This window comes from Equus asinus, chromosome 2, assembly GCF_041296235.1.
Source record: "Equus asinus isolate D_3611 breed Donkey chromosome 2, EquAss-T2T_v2, whole genome shotgun sequence".
NCBI classification, from domain to species: Eukaryota; Metazoa; Chordata; class Mammalia; order Perissodactyla; family Equidae; genus Equus; species Equus asinus.
This window is the reverse complement of record NC_091791.1, coordinates 12,961,589-12,989,193: the sequence shown is the minus strand read 5'-3', so window position 1 is coordinate 12,989,193 and position 27,605 is coordinate 12,961,589. Positions and strand designations below refer to the sequence as shown.

General features: G+C 50.1%; 1 protein-coding gene across 7 annotated transcripts; it reads left to right on the top strand.

The window, feature by feature from the left end:
• BAG3 (BAG cochaperone 3) lies at positions 1 to 26,844 on the top strand. 7 transcript variants are annotated; one of them, XM_070482233.1, is made up of 7 exons: positions 9 to 273; positions 2,040 to 2,309; positions 2,553 to 2,701; positions 3,013 to 3,436; positions 19,687 to 20,016; positions 21,415 to 21,819; positions 25,487 to 26,844. In XM_070482233.1, the coding sequence occupies exons 4-7, from the start codon at positions 3,251 to 3,253 to the stop codon at positions 26,309 to 26,311; spliced, it is 1,746 nt and encodes a 581-aa protein (XP_070338334.1). In that variant the 5' UTR covers positions 9 to 273; positions 2,040 to 2,309; positions 2,553 to 2,701; positions 3,013 to 3,250; the 3' UTR covers positions 26,312 to 26,844. The 7 variants fall into 7 exon arrangements, with proteins under 7 accessions (XP_070338339.1, XP_070338334.1, XP_014704711.1 ...); XM_014849225.3 differs by having other exon boundaries at positions 25,484 to 26,844; XM_070482238.1 differs by lacking the exon at positions 2,040 to 2,309 and having other exon boundaries at positions 1 to 273.
• Positions 26,845 to 27,605: the final 761 nt, after the last annotated feature.

Below are 27,605 nucleotides of genomic sequence, written 5' to 3'. Positions count from 1 at the left end.
AGGCCAAGGAGTGTGGACTTGGACATAGAGAGGGCGATGGGAACCATTAAACCATTCTAACCAGAGAGAGGATATGGTTCATTTGTACTTGAAAAAGGTCACTCTGCTGCCATGTGGGCAATGGATTGGACACAGACAAGATTAGAGGCTGTTGCCAGAGTCCAGATGAGAGATAAGGGTGACCTGGATCAGGCTGGTGGCGCCAAAGAAAGAGTGCACAGAATCAAGGAATATTGAGGAGGTGGAATCTACAGACCTGGTGACGACTGGATGGTAAGAGAGAAAGGAGAATCCAGGGTCACAGTTAAGCTTCTGATCTGGGCAAGTGAACTCTCAAAGGCCTGGTGCCCTAGTCTGCTTGGGCTGCTATAACAGAATACCTCAGACTGTGTGGCTTATAAATAACAGAAACTTATTTCTCACTGTTCTGGAGGCTGGGAAGGCCAAGATCAAGGAAGCAGCAGATTCAGTGTCTGGCAGGGGCCCTGTGTCCTGGTTCACAGACATCTTCTCACTGTGTCATCATATGGCAGAAGGGTCAAGGGAGCTCTCTGGGGTCTTTTCTTCTTTTTTTTTTTTGGTAAGGAAGATTGGTCCTGAGCTAACAACTGTGCCAATCTTCCTCTATTTTGCATGTGGCACGCTGCCACAGCATGGCCTGATGAGCAGTGTGTAGGTCCACACCCGTGATCCAAACCCACCAACTCTGGGCCACTGAAGCTGAGTGCTTGAACTTAACCACTATGCAATGGGCAGCACCTGGGGTCTTTTTTTTTTTTTTTTTTTTTAAAGATTTTATTTTTTCCTTTTTCTCCCCAAAGCCCCCCTGGTACATAGTTGTATATTCTTGGTTGTGGGTCCTTCTAGTTGTGGCACGTGGGACGCCGCCTCAGCGTGGTTTGATGAGCAGTGTCATGTCCGCGCCCAGGATTCGAACCAACGAAACACTGGGCCGCCTGCAGCGGAGCGCGCGAACTTAACCACTCAGCCACGGGGCCAGCCCACCTGGGGTCTTTTTTACAAGGGTGCTAATCCCATTCATGAGGGATTTGCCCTCATGACCTAATCACTGCCCGAAGACCCCAACTCTATTAGCATCATATTGGGGAATAGGTTTCAACATTTGAATTTTGGAGGGACACAAGCATTCCGTCCATAGCACCCGGGGAATGAGAGTCCTAAGACCTAGAGAGAAAAAAGCCACCAAGGACAGACATCTTCCTCGTTATCCAGCATGGCTCAGAGGAGCCTCTTCCAGCCAGCACTCCAAGATTTATGGCTCCATTTTAGACAAAAGCATTTGAAGCCCCTAGTGGAATACAACTCTCAGAAGCAGCTATGGTAATCCTGGAGGAACCTGCTTCCTCCCTGCTTCTGTCTAGCAAAAAAAAAAAGCCAGGAAAGAATGCTCTCAGTGTTTAAACTGTAGTTGAAGTGGAAAGCTAAGTGAGCAAAGGAAGAAGATAGACATAAAAATTCACTTTGGATTCAATCTTCAATAAACATCAGTATTTATTGAATATGGATTCTGGGCCCAGCCCGGTGCTCAGAGCTTCAGATATAAGTAAGAATCAGATAGACACTGACCAATGAACTTGAGGCTCCAGCTCCTTCAAAAGTAATATTTCTGATGGTAAATTAGTACACTGGCATTTGGGTTTATACATCAGTCTCTTGTGTATTTGTGACCTGAGTCAGTCCCTGTAGCTTAATCACCTCTGTGTTTTCACAAAACTGCATTTTTGGACTTCAAAGCTGATAAGTAAACCTATGTAAGTGGGAACCATTCCACCGGAAATAATCAGCAGGCCTCTCTAGCATTTGCTCCAAAAGGAGTAATTTGAGGGCAGAAAGAGACAAAAGGTGTTGCGGAGGGTCCCCGGGTATTCTCTGAATTTGAGTTGGAAAGTTGGACCCCACAATAGTGCAAGGCAGCATCTCAAAATGTTTCTGGGGGAAGGAATGAGTCTGCAGGCCTAAGGATCTAAAGTGGAAGCTCTGAAACGTTCTCTATCTGGAGCACCCTCTCTCTCTCCCAGAGGAATGGGGATGCCCTGTTGAGGCTACAAGTGCAACCACCACTGAATCAACCAAACAAAACTTTTTCATGCATCGATTTGGTCTCCACTTCCCAAATAAGGTCAAGATTGAGGATAGCAAGAATCAGCCTCCACCATAAAAAAGACCAAAACCCCAAAGGATGTGATTTTTCTTTAAAGTTGTTCACTGCAACGAGAGTTTCTATATTTGAGATATGAGGTCCAGGAGCTGATGCAATCTTTCTTCGTTGGGTTTCAAAAGGCAGGCAGGTGAGTTTCCATTTGCTCTTCCATTTTCTCCCTGGCTTCGTTATGGTGTCAGATCAACATTCCAAACCTCCTTCTGGACAGCGGTTGAGCCTGTGAAAAAAAGTGATTAAAACGTAACTGAAGGACGCCCGTGTCCCTGAGTATCAGTATATGAGGGAGCAAAGCGGGTGGGGGTCGGGGGCAAGGCTCTAGTTGAAGACCAAGGACTTTAAAGGCTAACGATGACTTTGTTTTTATACGAAGGAGCGGCAGCAGGCACCGGGCTCGCGGACTCTGGGTCCCGGGAACACCCACGCGGCTTCAAGAAGAGGGAGCGAGTCTGGAAACCGAAACCGGCCCTGGGCGCACAGACGATGGCCTCGGGGCTTGCTCGTCCCGCCCGCTGGCCGCAGGTGCGCGAGCACCCCCACCCACCCCTGGGCGATCTCAGCCCGGGGACCGCCCCCCCGACCCCCAGTCTCCTGTCGGGGGGCGAGGGAGGCGGGGACAGAGGTGGGGGTGGGGGAGCGTGGGGGTGGGGGAGGGTGGGGGGGGCGGCCGGGCTGAGGCCCCGCCCCCGGCCCGCCCCGCCACGATTATAGCCAATGACTCAGGGCGGAGCTCCGCATCCAGCTCGCGCCGCCGCCAACTTCTCTGGATGGGACCAGAAGTTTCTAGCCGGCCAGTTGCTACCTCCCTTTATCTCCTCCTTCCCCTTTGGCAGCGAGGAGGCTATTTCCAGACACTTCCACCCCTCTCGGGCCACGTCACCCCCTCCTTTAATTCATAAAGGTGCCCGGCGCCGGCTTCCCGGACACGTCGGCGGCGCGCACGGCTCTTGCTCCGGCCGCAGCCAGTGAGCGACTCGGCGCCTGGAGACCAGGCACCCCGCGACCCAGCACCCCGAGACCCCGCACCCCCGCACCTCGGCGGCCGCCCCTCCGGGCCGACCCCGACCCAGCATGAGCGCTGCCACCCACTCGCCCATGGTGCAGATGGCGTCCGGCAACGGCGCCAGCGACCGCGACCCCCTGCCCCCCGGCTGGGAGATCAAGATCGACCCGCAGACCGGCTGGCCCTTCTTCGTGGACCACAACAGCCGCACCACGACGTGGAATGACCCGCGCGTGCCCCCCGAGGGCCCCAAGGTGAGCCAGGCCCGTGCTGCGCCGGCCGGCGGCCCCCTGGACGGCGAGGGTGGGGGACGGCGCCGGGCTGCGGGGACGCGAGGCGCCCGGCCCCGGAGGGCGGTGAAGGCCACCTGGGACGCACGGTCCCCCGGCGGACGCCGGCTTCCAGGGCTCGGCCCGCGGCGCCCCTACGAGCCCCTCCGGGCTCGCCCTTGGCCGGCGTCGGGGCGAGGGGGAGGGCCACGGAGGGGACTGTCCTCCCCGGGCCGCATTTGGTTTCCAGGGGTCGGCCCGGGAAGTGCGACCCGCGCGGTGGCGCCACGTCCGGTCCACCAGCTCGATTCGAGGGCCCGGGAGGGGCGGGCGGCCTTGGTCAGCGCCGAAGGCCCGGGCCAGGCCCCGCCGCGGCCTCGGCCGCCGCCCGCTCCCCGGGCTGAGCTCCCGGGTTCGCTGTGCTGCTCGCGCTTCCGTGGGCGCCAGGGGCCGGTTCGCAGGCTTGGGTGGTGGTCTCGTAGGAATTTGACCCCCGAAGGTCCCCCACTTGGTTGAGGGGCTTCTTGACTTTGCTCTCCAGTCTCAGGCGCAGAGTGACTCAGGAGAGTGATGTGAATACATTCCTTTTTTTCCCCTTTTCTGCGTTTGAAATTAGAATTGTATTATTGCTTGAAACCGTTTTCAAGAAGAATATGTTCTAGTGTGACTTGTTTAAAAACAAGATGCTCTTCTTCCAGGCAGTTTCTAAACCAAATACGTGAGACTGTCTCATAGTTGGCCATTGCCTTACGACATTGCCTCACACTGGCGAGAAAGAGAATGATTTTTTTTTTAATGGCATACATTCCCTTCCTTGTTATGGTATGAAAATACCTAGGGTTTGTTTCTAACACACAAATAACTGAATAGTAATACTTTTGTGAATACAGCAGAAATATGCCTCTTTTACGTATATGCAAGGATATGTACTACTTAACCCTTAGGAACATGAAAATTTGAAAATACAAAAATTTGAAATGTCTGTTAATTTAAAAAGTTAGAACTGTACTACTCTTGTAATTTTCCGTAAATTTGAGCTTTTTCAAAATAAAAGTCTTGGGAAAAAGAAATACACGTAAAGAAAGAGTAATGTTATGCTGTCTGGGCAAAATAAACATAAAAGCTGTAAAGAGCCAGTAAGTTATTTTGAAGATTTAAAAATTCACAAAATTAAAAATGCTTTTTACATCATTATTTTAGAAAAAAGATCTGTATTATACACCTTCATTTTTATGTGCGTTTTTCTTAAAACTAGTGTTAACACTCTGGTGCCCAACAGTGAGACATTATATATTCAGCAGCTTACATTTACAAGAGATTAACTGTGTATTTATTTCTGAAAATTAGTACAAGAGGCTGTACTTAGCTGGGCTGGGCATACTTATATATTCTTTTTTGTGTGTCTGGTCAGCCCATTGTTGGGTGAAACTAATGCTCTTTTCAAACCCCCCCTATTACTGCAGTGTGCATAGATGTTAATCTTTAGCGTAGTAAAAAAAAAAAAAACCCAAAAAGCTATCATTTTGAGGCTTCCTTCCTATAGAGACAGGGATGGTCAGAGTCTGCTGGCATCCTTGGTTATGCGTGAAGATCAAGTTTGAACATATCCACTGTGAGTGCAGTACGAGACCCAGATTGCCAGTAGTTTGTTTTCAGTGTGAAACTCACCCAGCAAGTTGAGATCTTCGGTTACCCATCTGGTGGATGGGTTAGGCTGTGGTTTCATTATCCCTTTCAAGAGGGGAAAGACAGGTGGAGTTACTGTTATTGTTCCCCACAAGTAGAAAGTAAGAGCTACTGAGTCAGAAGTCTGACGCTGGAAAAGTTGATTTGAAAATTTAACAGTCAGAATTTTAAGGTTGAAAGCTGCTTAAAGATGTTTTAGTTCAACCTCTTTATTTTACTGAGGAAAAACCCCAGAGAATTCAAGTGTGTTTCCAGTGGTCACTCAGCTAGTACTAACAGCAGACAGAGAACTGGACCAGAAAATCCTAATAACAGGCAGTGTATCTGTTCAGAAGAAGGTAGAAGTGTCTTGAATTTTTATGAAACTGTGAAGTGTGCGGGCTGGAATAATTGATTATTTTTTGTGTCCTCCTGACCACCTAGTGTGGGTGGGTAACTTCTGTGCTGTCATTGCTTGGTAGTGGCTGGATGTGACTAACTCAGGAAAAGACTTCTCTTTACCAAATTAACTACTTGAGATTTGTCAGCATGGCACCAAGACGTGAGGAGAAAACATTCGCTTCATTAGCTCTTTGCACTGCCTTGCTTTACAAACACGTGCTTTGATACACACAGAACATCTGGGTGACTAATTTACTTTCACTTATATGAAGTACACCTCACTCCAGACTAAATACAGTGGAAATTCAGTATTACTTTATATCAGAAATTGGTTTCTTATTGTATAACGAGAAAAGGGTCCTGGTGTATAATGTGGAATGTGAAAAGGGTCATTTTGGAGGACCTGGGCCGAGAGGACCCTCCAAGCATCCTTACCTTCAAGAAGGGATGTTATCAGTCAATAAAGAGCTATTCATTGAGCATGAAAAACAGAGGAAGGCCTCTTTTGGGGAACACAGCTTCTGGGTGTTTACAGTTTAACCATTTTGGTAAAGGAATGACTTTTATGGAAAGAAGAGAAAGACTAGAACTTGGTGTTTTATTTAGTCTTATCCTCTGTCCTCAGTTGATCGTCCCACATTCCCCTGAAGTGGTTAGAGTGGCTCTTTATCCACTCCCCCCCCCCTTTTCTTTTGGTGAGGAAGATTAGCCCTGAGCTAACCTCTGTTGCCAATCTTCCTCTTTTTGCTTGAGCAAGATTGTTGCTGAGCTAACATCTGTGGCACTCTGCCTCTATTTTGTATGTGGGATGCTGTCACAGTATGGCTTGATGAGTGGTGCATAGGTCTGCACCCGGGCTCCCAAAGCAGAGCGCATGAACTTAACCTTTGTGCCACCAGGCTGGCCCCTCATTATCCCTGTTTTGGCAGAGGGAGCAAGTGAAAGCAAGTGTCTTGCCCTTCATTGCAGAGGCAGGACAGCTAGAGGCAAAGACAGTGGGCTTTATCCAGTTCCACTCTGAGCCACTGAACCTCCCCACCTGCAGCCTTCCTGGATATCGATTTTCTGCACACGTGGGCTTCCTGCTAATCCCCTGGCAAGTTCATACCAGTCCAGGCCCCTTCCCTGGCAGAGAGGGTGGCGTTGGCTTTGGAATCAAGAGATGCTCAGTTCCGGTGCAGCCGCTCCTCTGGGGTGTCCTCACTGAATAAACAGAGGCTGGATACTTTGGAGTATGTCGCTGGGCTGCCCCCTCACAAACCTCGCCGGGACCAGAGGGAGACCCCCCTCCGTCAAGGAGCAGGGCTGTTCTAGCTTTGCGGAACTCGGAGGTCACCAGCACAGATTCCTAAGCCTGGCAGTCTCCAGGGAAGCCTTTTAAGAACACAGATGACCAGCTGCGTCATCCTGCTACCCGCCTGCCACCCCCACCCCCTGTTGAATCTGAATCGCTCAGAAGGGCCCAGAAGTCTGTAAGTCAAAAAATGATGATTCTCATTCAGCCAGACTGAAGGACGGCATTCCCATTTTGTAGGGGCAGTGCGTGGGGCCCTGTGACATAGTGTATGCCTGCACGTAGGCCCTGGACTCCCTCAAGTGGCACCTGCTTAACATCTAACCTACAGAGCGTTTGCCAGAGCCTCCGTTTTCCTTCTTGGTGAAACTCCCCGGTGGCTGGCCTCTGGGAGTGTGAATGTGGGGGTGGCACGGGGATGGATGGAATCGGCAAAGTGGCAGTGCCTGGTGTGGGGAGGTGGTCAGACTCAGGGTGGTCCCAAGACCCTCCTCTATGCAGGAGGAAGCAAGCCAGGGGGTTTCCTTCCTGTCTCGCTCTCCCAGCACAAGCTCACTGTAATAATTTGACAGATTATACGCAGGCCCTGTGAGAGATGGGTAGAATATCCTTTCAGAGGAAATTGGAGATGTTTTGAGTTATGCTTGAAGTAGAGACACCCATTTATTCTGCTTCAGGTTCAGCAGAGCCTCCTGAATTTTCTTGAAGATGAGATCATTTTGCTTTTGGCAGATCGATTGCAAGCTCTTATGCCTCCCAGCAGAATCAGAGCACAGTCAGGAAATGAGTGGCCGTTCTTTCCTTTGTATTTCCAGCAAGTTGCAGTTACGGCAGAGCAAATTCCTTTGCCACTGATGACCAGTGATTTGTTGGGGATAGAGAACATGGCCAGATGCCTTAGGAGTCCAGCTCATCCAAGACCGTCATTTTCCCCTCTAAAGAACAGTCTGTGTTTGGCTTATGCAAGAACTGGTCCCCTGTTTTGTACAGTAGGTTTGCCCTTTGTGAGGGTAGAGTTGGTACACAGGATGGTGGTGGCATTTGACGTTAGCCAGGGCCGGTGAAGGCTTAGCTGTTTGATGCTCTTAGGGCTGGTTGTGAGTCAGAAAGCTTCATACCACCCATGAGGCTTGATTAGCGCTGTCCTCGTTTCTGGAATGACACATGGTTGCCTTATATAAACCACTCTACATGTTTATTACTTCCTATTGGCGTTTTAAAATGATCTGATGTTTATCATCAAAAATAGGAAGCCATGCATAATCCAAACCTGCTCTTTCTCCTTCACATTTGTGCTGTTTTAATGTTGTTCTTAAGTATTTAAGACACCTTACATAGAAAAACTGGGAGCAGAAGACAAAGGCCTTGCTTATGAGGAATCTCTGAGGACCCCCTAGTGCTAATGAACGCTAAAGAAAGCTCTATCATACCTGACTGTGGAAATCTGCAGCCCTTCCCGGCTCCCCGTTGCCTGTGAATCAAGCCTCCAGCCCCAGGGTCTTCCTCTGCCTCAGTTCTTAGATTCATACCTGGACTTCGGAATCTAAGCACATCCCCTCCTTTTGCAGATGTGGAAGTGGATCCCCCCCCCTCGCTTGGCATTGTGTGACTCTGTGAGATACCTGGTGTTACCAAGTCTTTGCATATTTCTACAAAGATTTCTTTGGGGGCCTTGGCAGCTTTTCAGGAAGCCAGGCAGTTTGTGAAAGCTTAATCAGAGAGAGCTTCTTTAGGAAGGAATGAACCTAATATTTTTTTGTCTGTCAACGTGTTTATATATATGTGCCAGACATTGGTGGATGCTTTTACAAACCTTATCTCTTTAAATCTTCAAAGCAGTTCTCTAAGATTGAACCTACTAGGTGCATCTTATGCGTGAGAAAATAGACTTGGAGAGGGGATGTTCTTGACCTGAGGCCTGTCAGTTATGACAAAACAAAAAGAGTCTTGTGGCCAGAGGTTTACCCCCACTGGGGAAGCCTGAAAGACTTGCCCAGAGTGGGCCAGGCTGTAGTCCTTCATACTCAGAGCCCGCCAGCCACAGCCTCGGGAATAAACAGCCCTGGGTCTGTGTCTGTACAGCTGATCGGAAATGTTGGCTCACTTCCTGAGCCTGGGTCTGCACTTAGGAGATGGGCCCAAGTCTTCCCTCCTTCATCCCATCTGAAATTTGCTGAGTGCCTGCTCTGTGCAAGGCATGATGTTAAGTGCCATATAGAGGACAGCTCTGCCTGCTTCAATGCCATTCTCCGTGAAGCATTCCTGCCTGTCTCGGGTTAGAAGCAGGCTGTCCCTGCTCTGGACTCCTCATTAATTTAATTTGAATCTTTCCTCCAAAAGGCAGCACTTTTCTGCTTTGCCTTGGGGTCATGTCTCCGTGGGCTGAGAGTTCCGGAGGCAGCGTCTGCATCTGTTTCATCTTTCTGCCTCTCAGTGCCTGGCAGGATCCACAGGCTCAGTACAAATCGAATGATTCTGTGTGGAGAAGAGTAAAACGTGGGCCTGGGCTCCGGAGTGGACGGGCGGTTAAAGAAAAGGCGCCCGTGTTGAAGCGCAGACTGGAGTGTGTGTGTCGAGGGAAGCCTTCTCTTGGTTCCCACGTGCTACACTGTTGTCCTGGTCTCCCAGATGTCCCGTAGGAGCTGGTGCCTCTTTATCGCATTTCTGAATGGCCTTTTCTACACGAAGAACTTCACTATTGATTCCCTGAGTTCATCCTCACGGTCTGGAGAAGGTCTTTTCTGTCCCTACCAGTGACACAGCATCTTGGAGCAGGCCTGCTGGAGAGCCTGGGCGCTGAGAGCAGCCAGATGCTGCCGATCCACAGCTGCGCCGAGGGCAGCCCTGGCACTCCCTGAGCGTGGTGAAAGGAGTCTCTCTTCAGTTTTGCGTTTTTCCCGTGTGGCCAACAGTAAGGCCAGACATTGCATAGTGAAGCTGCTTATTCACTGTCAATTCAGAAAAGCCCCGAATTGCAGATTGCCCACTGCCTGCATCAGGAGCCTGTAAACAGCTCGGCTTGGGGCCAGCCCGGTGACGCAGCGGTTAAGTGTGCACGTTCCACTTCTTGGTGGCCTGGGCTTCACTGGTTCAGATCCCAGGTGCGGACATGGCGCCGCTTGGCAAGCCATGCTGTGGCAGGCATCCCACATAGAAAGTAGAGGAAGATGGGCACTGATGTTAGCTCAGGGCCAGACTTCCTCAGCAAAAAGAGGAGGATTGGCAGGAGTTAGCTCAGGGCTAATCTTCCTCAAAAAAAAATAATAATAAACAAACAAACAAAAAAACCCAGCTCGGCTGCCCCAGAGCTCCCAGCACAGAGCTGTGTCCCAGCGATTGAGGTGAGATTTTCCACTGAAAGTTCCTTAGCATCCTGTTGGAGAACAGACATTTCCTATTTCAAAATAACTGCTTTGGTGTTCACTAAAGTAGAATTGTAGTTTTTTTCAGTTATTTTAAATTCTTCTAGGACACTGAATGAATGAATGAATAGTTTAAAAATCCAAACAGCGGGAGGATAGGAAATCACATGCGTGTGCAGAAGAGAAGGCAGCCACTTGGTTTTTTGTATCTTCCGGATTCGTCCTAGACCCTGGGCGCATGTGGAGTCTTGAGGCCGTGGTGACTCAGAATGGAGCCGAGTGCCCTCACTCTCGCTGTCCTGCCTCAGCCAGGCAGTGACTCAGCACCGAGCGCTGGCTCCCTGACCCGGGGCGCACTCGAACTGAATGTTCCAGGTCTGAGCCTCAGCCCAGCTCGACTGGACCAAGTGAAATGCTTTCCCTCCTGCTGCGTTTTGCCCCAGGAAGATGAAGAGTTTGAAGACATTAGCCACAAACCGTTCTCATCACACAGTGTACGGATGGCGCAGGAGTCATGAAAGGATGATAATAGCGAAAGGCAGTCCCTGACCTTGGCGTCAGACACACCTGGGTTCTGGTGATCTCAGATACTCACCGTCTCTGAGCCTCAGTCTCCCCTTCGGTAAAACAGGCATCCAGCAGTACTTTCTAGCAAGGTTGTGAGCATCAAGGGGGCTGGTGCGTGGAAAGCGATGAGTCAGGGCCCGGCCTGACAGGTGTGTGTGGTCCATGGGAATGATCACAGCCTCCTGTAAGAAGCGGAGGGGGTTCACAGAGGGGTGTTTGGCTTCCCCACATGGTAGACAGTTTTGATTGGATATTGGTCTGTCTGCTCCCAGATAGGCCTGAAGTCTCTCTGAAGCAAGGCCTCCTCTTATCCCCCTTGTACCACTTTAGCTGGCTCTCCTTCCACCCTCAGCACCCTTCCCTGGAGTTCCTGTGCCCCTCGTGAGGGTGGTATGTAGCTGGGCAGTAACTCGGTGGTGCAGCCCAGGCGTCAGATGAAGGCTGTTGGCTTTCTGGAGCCTTAGCCAGACCTGCAGCCCACAGCCCCATCACCTGGAGACTCGTGCCTGCTCCCTCACCCTAAGCAGGCCAGGGGAATTGTGGCTCCTGCCCTGTGCTGTACGGGGTGCTGTGTTTACCCTCAACCCCGACTCCTTGAGGGGAGAGTCTCTACGAATCTCTGTGCAGGCCTGAAGACTGCCAGCAGGAGCTAGGTGCCTAGTTGGTGTTGGGGGGAAACTGAGCCATGTTAACGAGGGGCCAGCCATCTGCACAGCCATTCTGGACTCAGCTCTAAGGGGTGGAAATGTCACCATGGAAGGAAGGAAAGGGAGGGGTTTTCTAATTGTCATGGCCCTCCCTCGGAGGAGTATGGTTGTTGGAGGAGGCATGCTTTGAGTAGTTGCTTAGGGTGGGGAGGAGAGTCCCCCCCAGGAATTCCCTCCAGGGCAGCCAACATCGGTCAGAGATGGTCTCCCCTTGCCTGAGCTGCAGTTGATGAACTGGAGCTTTTTTCTTTGGGGAAATTGTGTTTTGTACAAAATGCATGGCTGAAGCCTTGCACGCTGATGCCAACAAACACTTGCGTGGTGTGCATCTAGCAGATGGAAGAACCAGGTGATTCCACCTTAGTGCGAGACAAGGCCTTGAGAAACCCATGGAAATGTACCATGAGGAGGTTTCTTTGAAATCAGACAGACTTTGCTTCCCGATATGGGAATTTCACTACTTTTCCATCTGTGATTCATGGCTTTAGATTTATTTATTTAATTTTATTTTTTTGAGGAAGATTAGCCCTGAGCTAACTACTGCCAATCCTCCTCTTTTTGCTGAGGAAGACTGGCCCTGAGCTAACATCCATGTCCATCTTCCTCTCCTTTATATGTGGGATGCCTACCACAGCATGGCTTGCCAAGCGGTGCCATGTCTGCACGCAGGATCCGAACCGGGGAACCCCAGGCCGCCAAAGCGGAACGTGCGAACTTAACTGCTGCGCCACCAGGCCAGCCCCAAGGGCTTTAGATTTATTAAAGCAGCTGTCCCTATTCTTTTTCTTTTTTTCTGAAGTGGAAGTAGGTAGTTTTTAATTTCCCGGAAGCCGTCAGTTTAGGAGCTGAGAGTCTGGTGACTGGGGTTCTTCACCTGGATCTGCAGTGACTTCCCATGTGACCTTGGGCCACATCTGCTACATGGAATCCTAGAGAAGGGCTTCAGGGGCTGGGAGGCTGGGGAGGCTGGATGCTGACTCTGAGCCCCCGGCACTCAGTCCAGCAGGGGAAATACCCAGCTGTGGTCAGTGGTGCCTGGAGGCCCCTTACATGCCCTGATGGGGGGTGCAGTGAGCATGTTGGGGAGCTAGCAGTTCATGTTCTGCTCCCAGGTGGATCCTCCTGCCCCAGCCTGGCTTAGCTTTTTCCTCTGGGCCTCGGGCATGAGTGCAATTTCTGATGTGATGTGAGCCACAATTAGTGCAAGTGGGTGCTTCTCAGCAGGGAGTTTGTCCACAATTCAGGCCGCTTCAGAGGAGCTGCCTGGGGCCTGCTGGAGGGAGAGGGGAGTTTAGGGCTCTGGCCCCTAGAGTTGTTGTTAGCGGTTTGCTTCCGAGTTGTGAAACTTTAGATAGTTCTCAGCAGAGAAAGTGGCATCCTTGCTAATTAGTGCTTTTAAGACTCTCAGATAAAGGGGCTTCTAACTCTAACAGGCTCATTACCAACTTGATGAGACCACTTAGGAATTAGACACAAATTTACAGTTTTATAAACAGTAGGTCCACCAACTGTTGCTTGAGAAAAGCTGGTCCATCTGTGGAATAAAGGAACATGATAATGTAGGTCATGGAGCAGCTCAGGGTTTATGAAGACTTTTTCGTGCCTTATTTCACTTAAATCTTGCAAAAATCCCTGGGAGGCATGGGGATTTTTACAGCTCAGGAAACTGAGTCTTAGTAGCAAGGAGTCCTGTCTGAGGGCACGCAGCTGGTGAGCAGCGGGGCGGTATTGGAGCCCCGGATGCAACTTGAAGACAGGGGCTCGTGCTGGGTCCTTCCTCCCTGTTTGGGCTCAGCTGCAAAAAGAAGCAATGTTGAGTTTCATCTTCTAAAAACGTTTTCCCCGGTAGAAACACACAGGGACACCCATCTTAGTAATCCCAGGACAGAGTATATATACTTTAATAAAGGGCGCATCAGATAAAGCCTCCAGTCACCTGGGACCAGATTGCTTACGGAGTTGGTGGGCAGCACAGACTCTTGTCTTACCAGGAGCACAGTAATCGCACTTCAGTGAATATAGACTTCTCTTATTATTCAGAATTTACCCAGTCTCCATTATGTGCCCCAAACACGGCTGGGAACAGTGGGATCACTATCCAGTGGGAACTGAGGAATTTTAAGTTTGGCTGTGGGGATGCAAATAAATGTTTATATTTCAAATTGGCAATAATAGTTGATTCATTTCTATGGCCTGTAATAACCAAATGGGAAGTTTTGGTAGGATGTTGAAGCTCAACTCTATTTGTATTTTAGAAAGCAGTTTTTCTTTTGTTTTCTCCCTAATAGAGCTCAGCCAAGCCACTTAATTTTGATGCAAGTCCTAGATACACGGGGAGTTTCAGGATTCCTATTTCCCTCCATCTTTTTTTCTTTGTTTAGACGCTTAGAAATGTCCTTGGTAAAAGTCAGCACTTGACCAGTGTGAAGGCTCATCTGGCCTAAAATCCTAGTTAATGGAATCTGTATCCTGCTTGAGACCCAGGGCTGTCAAGGCGAGTGCTGTGGGGCAGCGCTTAGAGTGACCTTTTGTTGCTGTTACCTTCCTTCAGACCACACTGGCGGGAGCTGGGCTTTGTAGGTGTTGAGCCCATCTTTTGAGAGCACTGTACCATGGAGCGGAGGTGGGGGCTCACCCAGGGGCTGTTTTCAGGGTTCAGAAGCCACTCTCTGTATAGGGAACCATTTATGGGTGGGTCAAGGCAAACCCTGCTCTCCAGTTGTTCCCAAAGCAGCTAAGGCCGTGAATGCGTGACACCCCAGCAGAGTGGTGGGCATGTGCCTGGCACGAGACCAAGGACTGTTGTTCCTGCCCTACTTTTATGTTCCTGCCCTGCTTGTAAGACATAGGAGTCCTTCCCAGGGCTCAGCAGCTTCCTCCTCTTCATTTGGTACGTGAAGCTTTGGGGCACCTTGACTTCCAGCAATTTCTGATGTGATTTAACTGAGTGCAGTTAAGAGTGGTCATTTTTATATTTCTGTGACATCAACTTTTCCTTGTTTTTGAGCTTTATGTAGGTGTTCAGAGTTAATCAGAGGCCACAGAGAATGTCAGAGCTGGAGGGAACTTCATTTAGCTCCGTTTCTCAGTGTAGTTATGGCTGGGCTTCAGCACACACCTACCGAATCAGACTTGGTTGGGGTTGGGCTTATAGTCTGCATTTCCTTTGCCTTTTCTGAGTGCTCCTCGTGCTCCCTAGAGTCTGAGAACCACTGCTTTACAGAACATCTGGGCCTCCGCTTCATTTTACAGCTGAGGAAATTAAGGTCTAGTGGGGGGATGTGAGCTGTTTATGTAGCACACATCCTTAGGGGCGGATCCAGGGTTCAGACCAAGCACAGTCTCTTTCTGTGTCTCCTAGCTGTCCCCTTAGTGCCCACATTGTTATTAAAAACCGGGAGCGAAGTTTAGACGCGCTCTTAAGCAAGCAAGACTTGTGTAATAAGCCTAAAGTCTCGCCCAAACTTAGAACCTGACCCCAAGGCTTTTCTCATAATAATATCTTGTACTTAATAAGGCACATTTTGGCTCATCTGGGGTAATTGTTCCTACTTTTTATCTTGGGCATCTCATGGAGTTGTTTGGTGCCCTCTGAGACACGCCTCAGGATTTCAAGGCAGTGCACAAACAAGGGAGAAGAATTAAGGAATTCATTTTATAAATAATGTGATGAGATAAGCCATGAACATCAGGACGCTGGCTCTTATTTCCTAATTGGATTTTATAGGTATGTATTTCAGATGTCTTTGCCCAAAGATAAGGATAATGAGCTAAGCTGCCCTGGAGAATGGTTCCTGTGGTACCATCATCAGTCCTTGAGAAGCTGCAGGCAGACCGAGCCGGGGAGGCAGGCTCACAGTTGTCTGCAGTCACTGAGGTTGTGGGCCTTGTCACGTGGTCACACAGGCAGAACCCAGGAAGGCGGATTCCCCAGTCCCCGTTGAAGTCAGTGGGGCGCATAGTGAGTCTTACATGGAAGATGCTGCTGTAAGCAGAGGGCTTTTTCTGGACTTGTGCTTGAACTTGAGAAAACTTCTTACAGAACTGATGAGACATGTTCTAGTCATGTTCTAGGATAAATCATAAATATTACACATTTTTTTTACTTTTTTCATTTAAAAAATATCTTTTTTTTTTTTTACTACATTGTGATGAAAACACCGTAGAAGATAGAAAGGGCAATTTAACTCTTTCAGGCAGTGCTTTTTATTGATAAAAGCTGAAGCATTTGCTATTGACAGGGCTCTAATGATAGCAGAGTAGAAACATTAGAAGGTGGCGTCAGCATTCCTGGTACAGGCCTTATTGTGGGTAGGAGTTTCATTTTTGGTTAAAACTATTCATTCACTTAGAAGTGTTTAGTTTTCTATTCTGTAAAAGTGATGTGGTTTTCTTTTTTTCTTTTTTCGCTTGAGGAAGATTCGCCCTGAGCTAACATCTGTGACAGTCTTCCTCTATTTTGTTTGTGGGATGCCACCACAGCATGGCCACCAATGAGTGGTGTAGGTCCACATCCAGGAACCAAACCGGGACCACTGAAGCAGAGCGTCTTGAACTTAACCACTCGGCCCCGGGGCTGGCCCCTGATGTGGTTTTTTAACTTACCTAAAGCAGTGTTTTTCTAAACAAGACCCCACCAGAGTAGAGGGGAGGCCGGCCTTCTTTTACATGTGAGGCTCATGGAGAGATGTGTGTTTTTCTTTTTAAAAAAACTTGTTTTTTTTTAAGATTGACACCTGAGCTAACATCTGTTGCCAATCTTATTTTTTCCTTTTCTTTCTCCCCAAAGCACCCCAGTACATAGTTGTATATTCTAGTTGTGGTCCCGCTGGTCGTGCTCTGTGGGATGCTGCCTCAGCATGGCCTGACGAGCGGTGCCATGTCCACACCCAGGATCTGAACCAGCAAAACCCTGGGCCCACATAGCGGAGTGCGTGAACTTAACCACTTGGCTGTGGGGCCGGCTCCTGTGGTTTTTTATTAAATGGCATAAATGGGTTGTTAATTCACACAGAAGCTGGAGCGCAGACCTCAGGACTGTAGGAGAACCTGCCTCCAGGCCGCCTTTAACCATCCCTGCCTTCCAGTCTGTGCCAGCTCACAGCATCATTTTTAGTTGGTTGCAGGCTCAGAACTCGAGTCTTGGTGATGGCCCCTTCCCTTCGCTCCTCCTCCTGTCCTGCCAGCCATGGCAGCCTTTCCATCTCGCCGCCTCGGTTTCCTTTCCTTTCCATTGCCCTCGGTCCTTGGTTCGCCCTTACTTCCTTACTCTCATCCCTGACTTCTCTCGTTTCCTGATGTGTCCTAGTTTCTCCTTTCGGTTCCTCCCACATTGCTGGGGCATCTCTTGTCAGCAACTCTCAGGACAGTGGACGTGGAGCCTCACTTGCAGCTCAGCCCTCTGGGCTCCCAGCCTTATCTTCTTCAGCTCAGGACTTACCTTCTAGTGCTACCCCCTTTCCCACCGCCACTCTGACACCCCCGCCCCCACCTACAGTGACCACATGCTTTCCTCTACTGGCCCAAACGTGGCACTTCTAAGCCCCAGGTCGAATATTGGCCCTAGGAAGCAGTCTCTGCTGTCACAGTCCCTTGGGCAGGCAGAATTGCTCTTCATTATCTCTTCTTCCCTCCTTCCTTCCTTTTTCTCTTTCAACTGAGGTACAAAGTATATTCAGTGAGATGCATAACATGCACAGCTCTTGGCAGGCCAGCTCCAGTGCCTTCTGGGTTCATGGGCTTCCCCCAGGAGGAACCAAGCCTCAGCCAGGCCCAGCTAAGGTTTCCAGACCCTGGAAGATTCTGAGTTGGAGGCGCAGCTCGCAGCGGCTGTGCAGAGATGGTGGGGTTGGCAGCTCTCACCTGTTAAAACCAGATAGTGTGGGTGGCAGGTGGCAGGAATGAGCAGCGTGGGGGTGCCAGGGAAGTGTATAGTTCAATAGATTTGTACATAGGTATACATCCATTTACCACCACCCAGAAAAAGATTTAGAACATTCCCATGCCCTCAGAAGGTTCTTTCAAGACCCTTGCCATGCATCACCGTTTCCGTCAGGGGCAGCCACCATCCTGTCTCCAATCACCGTCAGTTAACTTTGTCCTTCAGTTTTGATTCCTTTGACACTTTGGGGTCTGAGTAGCATAATCCCCTGCTGCCTTAGGGAGGGAACTCACATGCGTTTCGACCTTTTGGGCATCCCTCTTGATATGTTCTCATAAAACCTCACAACAGGCCTGTGGAGTAGATATTGCTAGCTCCATTTTCTAGGTAAGGGGATTAAGCCTCACAGAGGTTAAGAGAATTACCCCAGAACTGTTACTAGTAGAGGTAAGAATAAACTTGCACCCTGTCTAGGATGGCGCCATCCTAGCTAGAAAAGCCCATGGTGTTCCCCATCTGCAGGGCCTCCCATGTTCTCCGGGTGGTTTTGCTTTCTGGTCATTTCATGGAGCCTTACACCATCTTGTAAGCCCCTCACTGGCAGGGGTTGTGCCTTGCTGCTTTGGTAACCCCATGGTACCCAGCAGCTCGGTAGCAGGATGTTTACAGGAGGTGGTCTGTGGATGAGGGCTTGCTGACTGCCCAGCTCCGTGGGCTGTGCAGAAGGCGGGAGGCTTTGCGTGGTTGGGAGGAAACAGTGCCCCTGGGCAGCCAGCAGACAGATGTTCCAGGACTTGTCCCTGCCCCTGCTTCAGGCTGGAAGGAAGAGTGCCCCACTGAGTGGATACAGTGCCCGCAAGACGTGTCAGGAGTCAGTACTGAGCAGCACAGGGTTTCTGCAGTGCCTCTCGCTGCCTGTCTCTCAGCAGGAATTCGGTTCTGAATGTGAGGCCTGGACCCACTCCCTGCTCTTGGGTGACCTGACAGTTAAAGCAGGCTAAAGTAATGCCGCCGCCCTGAGCACGTGGGTATTCTAATCTGAGAGTGCCTGTCTGCTATTGTCCCCAAGGACACGGTGACACCCTTGCCTCTCCTGTATGCTGGAGGCCCTCCCGGGGCAGGGTCTCAGCAAGAGGGAAGCAGTCAATGGGTCTAAAAGGGCTAAATTCCAGGGTCAGCCACCTGGTGCACACAACTGCAGAAACAAGGCAGAACTACAGTGGTCCATCACTCAGAAGGCAGGACAGTTCCTGGCTGTCCGTACTTGTGACCCATTTTGCAGCAGTGGGGATTACACCGAGAAGCTCATGGATGCTCAGCCTCTGGCGTTTGTTTCCAGTTCAGAGAGAGGCCTCCTTAAGGAGGGATCACTCTCCTTCCTCATAGTTGATCCACTCAGATGTGTGTAAGTGGCGCACATCCATAGCCCCCTCCGCTGTAAAAGGACCCTCTAGTGTTCAAGAGATAGGACTGAAAGCCTTGGGGGTCCCTGGCTCGGGTCGCCCAGCTCTACTTGGTGAGAAATGACATTGCCCGGTGAGTGACTGGCCAGCCTTGTTGTCTGAAACAAGATCTTTCTCTGTGGTACATCTGGAACTTGGCCTTCTCAAGGGTCCCAAAATAGCTAGGCTGCTGAAGGGAGAACTTCATGAGAGGACATAAGAGGGACCCCAGCCGCCTGGCCAAGCAGGCTTTGTTGGCATCGTAAGACCAGCACAATTAATCCCCGGGTTTTTGTCCTCATCCTGTGCTGCTTCTGTATTCCCTGTGTATCTCCCTTTCTTGCCGCTTGTTCTGAAAGTGTTTCTGAGGAGGCAGCCTTCCCCTGCCGCCCTTTCTCTGCAAAGATTTCCAAGCTGTGGCTTGTGTTTGGGTCCAGCACAACTCTGTATTGTTAGGAAACGTGAGGACCTTTTAGGAAGCAGAGAAGCTGGCGATAATCTAGCGAGTTGGAGTTGAATCCTCCTCACACCTTCTGATCTGGGTCTCTGAAGGTTTGGGAGACAGGCACTGGCTCTCCTACGTACACTGCTGCCCGGTTGTCAGCCAGAAAAGAAACCTGTCGTACCAGTTTGGGAAATTGGGACCTCTCTTGTGCTCAACAGATACCTCAGCTCACCGGCTTTTTCTTGATGCCCCTAATTCTTAAACTGCTGGCCAGACAGCTGCCTCCATAGGGGAGGAGGTGACTGACAGAAGAGGGGGCGCAGCCATGCTCCCTGTGCTCAGCCGTCCTGTCTGACACTGTGGGGTGTCACCCTCGAAGAGGGGAGCACCCAGCACCATCCTTTTTCCTTTTCAGGAGCCTTTCATTCCTGGTTTCTAACCAGTCTGTGTTTCTTCTCTTTTTCTTTTAGGAACCGCCATCCTCGGCAAATGGCCCTTCCCGGGAGGGCACCAGGCTGCTGCCCACTAGGGAGGGCCATGCTGTGTACCCCCGCCTCCGACCAGGCTACATTCCCATTCCAGTCCTCCACGATGGCGCCGAGAGCCGGCAGCCACACCCTTTCTCTGCCTTTCCCCAGCCTGGGACGCAGCGATTCCGAACCGAGGCAGCCACGGCAGCTCCTCAGAGGTCCCAGTCACCTCTGCGGGGTGTGGCGGAAGCCACCCAGCCAGATAAACAGAGTGGACAGGCGGGGACAGCAGCTGAGGTGGCGCAGCCCCCAGCCTCCCACAGACCTGAGGTAAGAAGAGGCCCGGCATGCCGGCCTGTGGGGCACGGCCTGGGAGTTCAGACTGCTGCCCGTGGCCTGGGCCGGGTACCTGATCAGATGCAGGGCATCCGGGCCTGGCCTGCAGCATCAGCGGTCACCCAGCAAAGACAGCCCCACATTGTTGCCCTGTGTTTCACAGGTGTTTTTTCCAGCTGGGCAGGGATCATGGCTGATTTTTGTAGTTAAGGAATTGGAGCTCATAAGGGTAAACAGCTTGGTCCAAATACATAAAGGTGGAAGTGGCGTTGCTGGGGCTAGAAGCCCGGCCTTTTGGCTCCTCATTTGATGCTCCTCACTCACTGGGCGCTCTATTTCAGAAACACAGAGGTACCCTGTTACTTTGTTCAGTTCAGTATTTACTGATAAGTGTTAACTGCCTGGAGCTCTCCTGATGTGAAAATGAGACAGCGTACCTGCCCTCCCAGGGTCCCACAGTTTAAAAAGAAATCCAAAATAAGGAGTCAGGAAGGCAGCGGGTTTATGATACGCTTAAAAACTTGAGTGTGCGCATGTCTGAAGAACAGTTCTTCGTCCGGTTCTTAGATTTGAGGGCAGTGGACCCAGCAGGGGCCTGAGCACTAAGCCCTCTTGTGTTTCCCATCTGCACCCTGTCCCGTTGTGCCCACTGGCACTGTTCTAGAGCACAGAATCTAGCTCCTCGTCTGCACAGGAGCGGGGGTAGCCTCCCTTGGCTCTATTCTGGATCTGTTTGGCTTCACTGCCTACTTGGGGGTGACAAATCATTGTTAATGTGGGACCCCTTTCTTGGAGAAGCAGTACCTCTATTTGTAATGTTTTTGTTATAAATGTCAAAAATGACACATCAATCAGAAATACCAACAAGTTTGAGCTAGCAGGATCCTTAGAAGCAGCTGGGGAAATGCCTTCCTAGTTTTCTAGGTGAATAGAGGGTGACCCAGCAGGGAAAGGGGCCTGCCTGCCTTGGACCACACAGGGGACGCAGTTCTCAATGCCCAGCTGAGTTCTCTGTAGATTAGCAGGGAAAGGGTTGAGGAAGGAGGGAGTGGAGTGATGAATGCTAGCAAATGGGGATGTATTGAGCACCTCCTGTGTTTGGCACTTGTGCTAAGGCACATATACAGATTATGTTACTGAATCTCCAAGCCAGCCCAGTGAGGGAGGGGGCACGCTTTTCCATGTTTTAGATGAGGCTCAGAAAGCTGTGGGGCATTTAAGAATTTGAACCCAGGCCTCTTGACTCCGAGCTCCCAGTCTTGAAAACGGAAAGGCTCACAGCTGGGAGGTCCTGTTAAACCTGTTGCACTGAGCAGGCGCACAGTGGAGGCGAGTCGGAGGGCCAGGTTGAAGGTTGTCTCAGGGCCAGGCCTCTACCCTTGTGTCTTGCAGCGATCCCAGTCTCCGGCTGCCTCGGACTGCTCGTCCTCATCCTCCTCGGCCAGTCTGCCGTCCTCCTCCGCACGGGGCAGCCTGGGCAGCCACCAGCTTCCCCGGGGCTACATCCCCATCCCCGTGATCCACGAGCAGAACGCCACCCGGCCGGCAGCCCAGCCCCCCTCCCACCAAGCCCAGAAGATCCACTACCCGGCTCAGCAGGGTGAATACCAGACCCACCAGCCCGTCTACCACAAGATCCAGGCGGATGACTGGGAGTCCCGGCCCCCGCAAGTAGCATCCCCATTCCGGGTGCCTGTCCGAGGTGCATCCAGCCGGGAGGGCTCTCCAGCCAGAAGCAGCACACCAGTGCACTCTCCCTCGCCCCTCCGTGTGCACACCGTGGTCGACAGGCCTCAGGTACGGGAGCTGGTGTCAGCACACTGGCCACAGCAGCCTCTCTCCAGGGGCTGAGGAGCTCCATGCAGGTGCCCTGATTCTCCCCTCAGCCCCACCTAGTTTACACACCTTATCTGGGGGAAAGTGAGATCCTGGAAATGGCAGGTTGTCAGCAGAAATGCAGGACGAGGGCTGTGAACCTGTAGTACTTTCTACAGCTTTTGCTCATTGTTCATTGCAGCTGCCTTAGAGGCAGAGTGCCAGCCACCCTGATGGGAAATGGCTGGGCAGAACCTGGGGGTCTGGTGTCTTAGTGCCCACCACACCCTCTGAGGACCCTTCAGACCCCCTCACAGCCCAGTCACGCCTCCTCCAGGCAGCTTGTCGCCTTCCTCACTGATGGCCCTTCTCACCCTGCAAGCCTGTTTTGTCATTCCCACCGCTGAGCCTTTGCTCATGCCAAACCCCTCCCTGAAATGTCTCTACAACCCAAGTTCTCCCCATCCTCCAAGGAACACGCTGGTCTTGCCTCTTCCGTGAAGCCCGCTCATCCTTCTCACGGCGTCTCCTGTGAGTCCCTTACAGTTCAGCATGTGATGATTTTGTGCATTTCAAAAGTGTTCATATTCTCACTTCAGCTTGGCTCTGAGCTTGGGGACAGGGACTGTGTCTTACACTTTTCTTCTCCTTTGCGGTAGAGGACCAGATTGCCTGGCTGATGAGCCAGCCGGCTGAGTGGATGGGAAACCTTCCGGCCTGGTGAAAGTTACAGGCACGGGTCTGGTCCACTCATCCTTCATTGGAGACACGTGGGGGTCTGGTTCCTGGAGGAGGAGGTCATCTAGTTTTATCAGCTTGTACCTTAGCAGTAGAACATTCTGCAACCCTGAGCCTCCTCTGGCTGTGACTTGAGCAGCTGAGTTAATTCTCTGCCACAGTTTTAATTTTTTTAAATTTTTTAATTTTAATTTTTTTTTTTGAGGAAGATTAGCCCTGAGCTAACTACTGCCAATCCTCCTCTTTTTGCTGAGGAAGACTGGCCCTGAGCTAAAATCCATGCCCATCTTCCTCTACTTCATACGTGGGATGCCTACCACAGCATGGCTTTTGCCAAGCGGTGCCATGTCCACGTTCAGGATCCGAACCAGCGAACCCCAGGCCACCAAGAAGCGGAACATGCAAACTTAACCGCTGCACCACTGGGCCGGCTCCTCCGCCATAGTTTTTAGAAGAAAGTCCTTCTGTAAACAAATACAGGGTATCTTTTTACTATAAATAGTGACACTGTCCTGGGCCCTCTAAGAGATCACTCTCCTTTTACTCTTATTTTTTTAGCTTTTTTATTTGGAAATAACTTGCACCTTACAGGAGAGTTATACGAATCATATAAAGAAATCCAGTATGCTCTTCACCCATATTCACTGTTTATTAATATTTTCCTCCATTTGCTTTGTCATTTCTTCTCTCTATATATATCACCTATATATTTTAATTGAGATTTAGTTGTAAATATCATGCCCCTTTACCCATAAATACTTCGAGTATTTTCATAAGAAAAAGGCATTCTTGTTCACAATCACTGTGGAATTATCAGAATCAGAAAATTTAACAGTCTACAATGTTATTGTGTAATACACAGTCCATTTTCAAGTCTCCCTTATAGGAATTTGCTCCTGTGTCAGGCTGTAATCTGGATCATGAGCACTGCGTTTAGATGGCATTTCTCTTTAGTCTCCTTCAATCTGGAGCAGTTCCCCGGCCTGCCTTTGCTTTCATGACCTTGACATTTTTGAAGAGTACAAGCCGTAGAGTACCTCCTCTTAGGTATTTCTAAAGTCACTTCTCACCCAGCCATTGTTTTAAAACCCACAGAGAGGCGTGTGGCTGGTTCCTGAGGGTTAAGAGTCAAAGTTGAGGATGTCTGGGTTGCAAGAGAGTTTGGCTGGAAAAGGAGGTTGCTGGCATCAGAAGCTAAGTGTCCACAAAGTCCTCACTCGGGCCCAGTAATCCCGGGAAAGAGGTGCCCACTTGCAGAGCTGGAGGCTTCCCCTCCTCTCTTTCCCATATATTTCCTTCAATTGCTGAAACAGTGTTTAATCCTATTTCCACTTCCCTTCACCTTGTTTGTTTGTGTGGCCTCCCTTTATAGCTTGTTCAAAGATCCCTTTTTGGAGGCTTGCAAAGATGTGACCTAACTGAACATTCATTATAGTAGACTTCAATAGTTTAAGTTGGGGGTACTTTAAAAATAATGTAGTCTGGGGCTGGCCCCATGGCTGAGTGGTTAAGTTCGTGCACTCTGCTGCAGGCGGCCCAGTGTTTCGTTGGTTCGAATCCTGGGCGCAGACATGGCACTGCTCATCAAACCACGCTGAGGCAGCATCCCACATGCCACAACTAGAAGGACCCACAACGAAGAATATACAACTATGCCCCGGGGGGCTTTGGGGAGAAAAAGGAAAAAATAAAATCTTTAAAAATAAAAAATAAAGGCGACACTGCTCTTATTTAAAAAAATAATAATTATGATGATGTAGTCCAACTCTTACTTCCCAGTTAATGAAATTAGGATGTGTTGATATTTTTAAAGGAATTTTAGATATTCACTTAAATGCTGGAAGAGACAAGATATTTGTTTTAGGCATAGCTCATTTAAAAATATTTGGCTATAGAGCCAGCCCTGATGACCTGGCAGTTAAGTTTGGCACACTCTGCCTCAGTGGCCCGGATTCAGTTCCCAGGTGGGGACCTACACCACTCGTCTGTCAGCAGCCATGCTGTGGCAGCAGCTCACAAAGAAGAATTTGCAACTGTGCACAACCATGTCCTGCGGCTTGGCGGGGGGGGGGGGGGGGGGGGGGGGGGGGGGGGGGGGCAGTGCGAGCAGGAGGAAAAAGCACGAAGATTGGCAACAGATGTTAGCTTAGGGCAAATCTTCTGCAAAAAAAAAAAAAAAGGAAAGATAAATGCTTGCTGTTTAAAATATATGTATTTGGCTGTAGTTTATGTCACATTAAAGAGTGTCTCAGCCTGCGCAGCCAGAAGTCAGTGCGGAGATGCTGCCCAGCTGAGTGTTAGCTCTGGTGCAGATGTGCCAAGCAACATTCTTACAGGGTTAACTATTTTGCACATCTTGCTTATTCTCAAAAACTATATCAGTTTGGGCAGAAACCACTAGGCTGTCATAAGTTTAGGGGAGAAGATTATAACTTTTCTAAAACAGGACGTGGGAAGGTCACACCCTGAACAGAGGCTGTCCACACAGCATGAAGGGGGACAAGTGGCAATTATTCCTTCATGGCTGCATTACCTGAGCGTCTGACTCACCCAGGGCTTTGCTTTGAGTTAAACTGGCTTAGCAGTCAGCATGAGTTTTTGGTATTTCCATTTGAAAATACTGGTTTTCTTTTCATTGCCCTAGGAATACCGTCTACCAAAAAATCCAGTGAGAGGTAACAGAACAAGGTGATGAATGGAAGCATAACAAATGGTTTGGTCACAGAGATGATTAATACCATATTTTTATTTTGTAGCAGCTGTTGGTTGACTTTGAAATCTCTTTTATACTGTTAAACTTTGCGAAAGCCATTTGCCAGTTTCTTTCTAGTCAGTCATAGCTGCAAACAACTGCCTGTGACTCTCAGCCAATTACTAAAAATGTCTTTGTGTCCTTGCCTCTTCTCAGCAGCCCATGACCCATCGAGAACCTTCACCCGTTCCCCAACCTGAAAACAAACCAGAAAGCAAGCCAGGCCCCGTGGGACCAGATCTCCCCCCTGGACACATCCCGATTCCGGTGATCCGTAAGGAGGCAGAGTCCCAGCCGGTCTCCCAGAAGCCCCCACCTCCCTCTGAGAAGGTAGAAGTAAAGGTTCCCTCTGCTCAGGTTCCTTGTCCCCCCAGCCCTGCCCCTTCTGCTGTCCCCTCGTCCCCCAAGAGTGTGGCTGCAGAAGAGAGAGCAGCCCCCAGCCCTGCCCCTGCAGAACCCGCACCCTCAAAACCAGGAGAAGCTGAAGCACCCCCAAAACATCCGGGTGTGTTGAAAGTGGAAGCCATCCTGGAGAAGGTACAGGGGCTGGAGCAGGCTGTGGACAACTTTGAAGGCAAGAAGACAGACAAAAAGTATCTGATGATAGAAGAGTATTTGACCAAAGAGCTGCTGGCCCTGGATTCAGTAGACCCCGAAGGACGAGCTGATGTCCGTCAGGCCAGGAGAGATGGCGTCAGGAAGGTTCAGACCATCCTGGAAAAACTTGAACAGAAAGCAATAGATGTCCCAGGTCAAGTCCAGGTTTATGAACTCCAGCCCAGCTCCCTTGAAACCGATCGGCCGCTGCAGGAAATCATGGAGATGGGGGCCGTGGCAGCAGACAAGAGTAAGAAAAGTGCCGGACATGGAGAAGAGCCCCAAACTGAAACCCAGCAGGCAGAAGCCAAAGCAGCAGCAGCTCCAGACCCCAGCAGCACGGCAGACACAGCTGGTAACCCAGCAGCACCAGCCTCCACGAAATAAGCAGCAGACGCGGGAACTGGGAACTGATGGTTTGCTTTAGGGAATTTTAAGTTGCATGCATTTCAGGGACTTTAAATCAGCTGGTTTTTACTATTCATAGCCGCTTGGTAGGCAGTAACTGGGGTGGAGGCAAAACACACTAATAAAAGGGCTAAAAGGAAAATGATGCTTTTCTTCTGTATTCTTATTCTGTATAAATAAAGAAGTTGCTTGTTTCAAAAGTTTAACCCCATCGCTTGTCGTTTTGGGGCCCTCTCTCTGCTCGGGCCCGCGTGGTAGTGAGCCGTCTTCCTAGAGCTCTGGACTGAAGGAGTTTTAGTAGGTCGATGGGGAGTCGACTTCCCATCATGTAAACATGAAACCCATTTTTCAGAAGCGTTGCTGTTTTAATGGGATGATTTTCGTCTCATAGCTAAAATACTTAACTTTAGATAGAAGAAAATGTGTAAGGAGCCATAGGAATATCTGTATGTTGGATGACTTTAATGATAACATTTAAAAAAAGGAAAATAAAGTAATAATATAACTCCAAATGTTTTTTGTGGTTTCTAAAACTTTGAAAAGAGTGGCAGCATTAAGTAAGGATAAATGGCAGGCGCACTTAGAAGCCTGCTCTGGGATTCATAACATCTCTACTGGCCCAGCTCACAAGAGAGTGAGTCTGGGTCGCTTTTCACTCTCAGATTGCAGGTGGAAGCTGGGAGGACTCAGGGCTGTGAGCTCAGGTCAGGGGAATGTGCCCGCCGCACCTCTCCAGACTGCCCCAGCCAAGGTGCCACTTGGGCAGCCTTTCTGCCCACCTGGCCTCAGGCCTCCCAAGGGGCTGAGATGGTTCACAAGTGCAGAGGAAACCAGTTCCCGGTGTTGCCTGAGGCTAGCCAAAGTGTTCTGTGGAGTCTGGGTCACTGGGGGTTGGGAATGTGTTGTGTGAGTGTCTTGGGGTCATCTTTATCTGACACTTCTGAGTCACCAAACCAGTCTGGGTTTATCTTCTCAGATTGGGTTCCTAGAAGCCACTGGGGTTAGGGACCAGATGCACTCAGGAGCCACTGGGTGGGAGAAGAATCTTTCTGTGCCGATGGTTTTTAAAAGCTTGGGAGGGACCACAGCCCTGGAATGTGCTAGATTTTGGTTTTTTAACTGCTTGCCAAATAAACCTGAAAAGGAAGAGAAAGGCCTGAGACCTCGGGACGCCTGGGGAGCATGCTGACTTTGAGCCCCCGAGCTGAATTCCTCATGACTGTGTTGAGTTTAATATTGGTGCCTGACGGTGCCGCACGAAAATACACGCTGG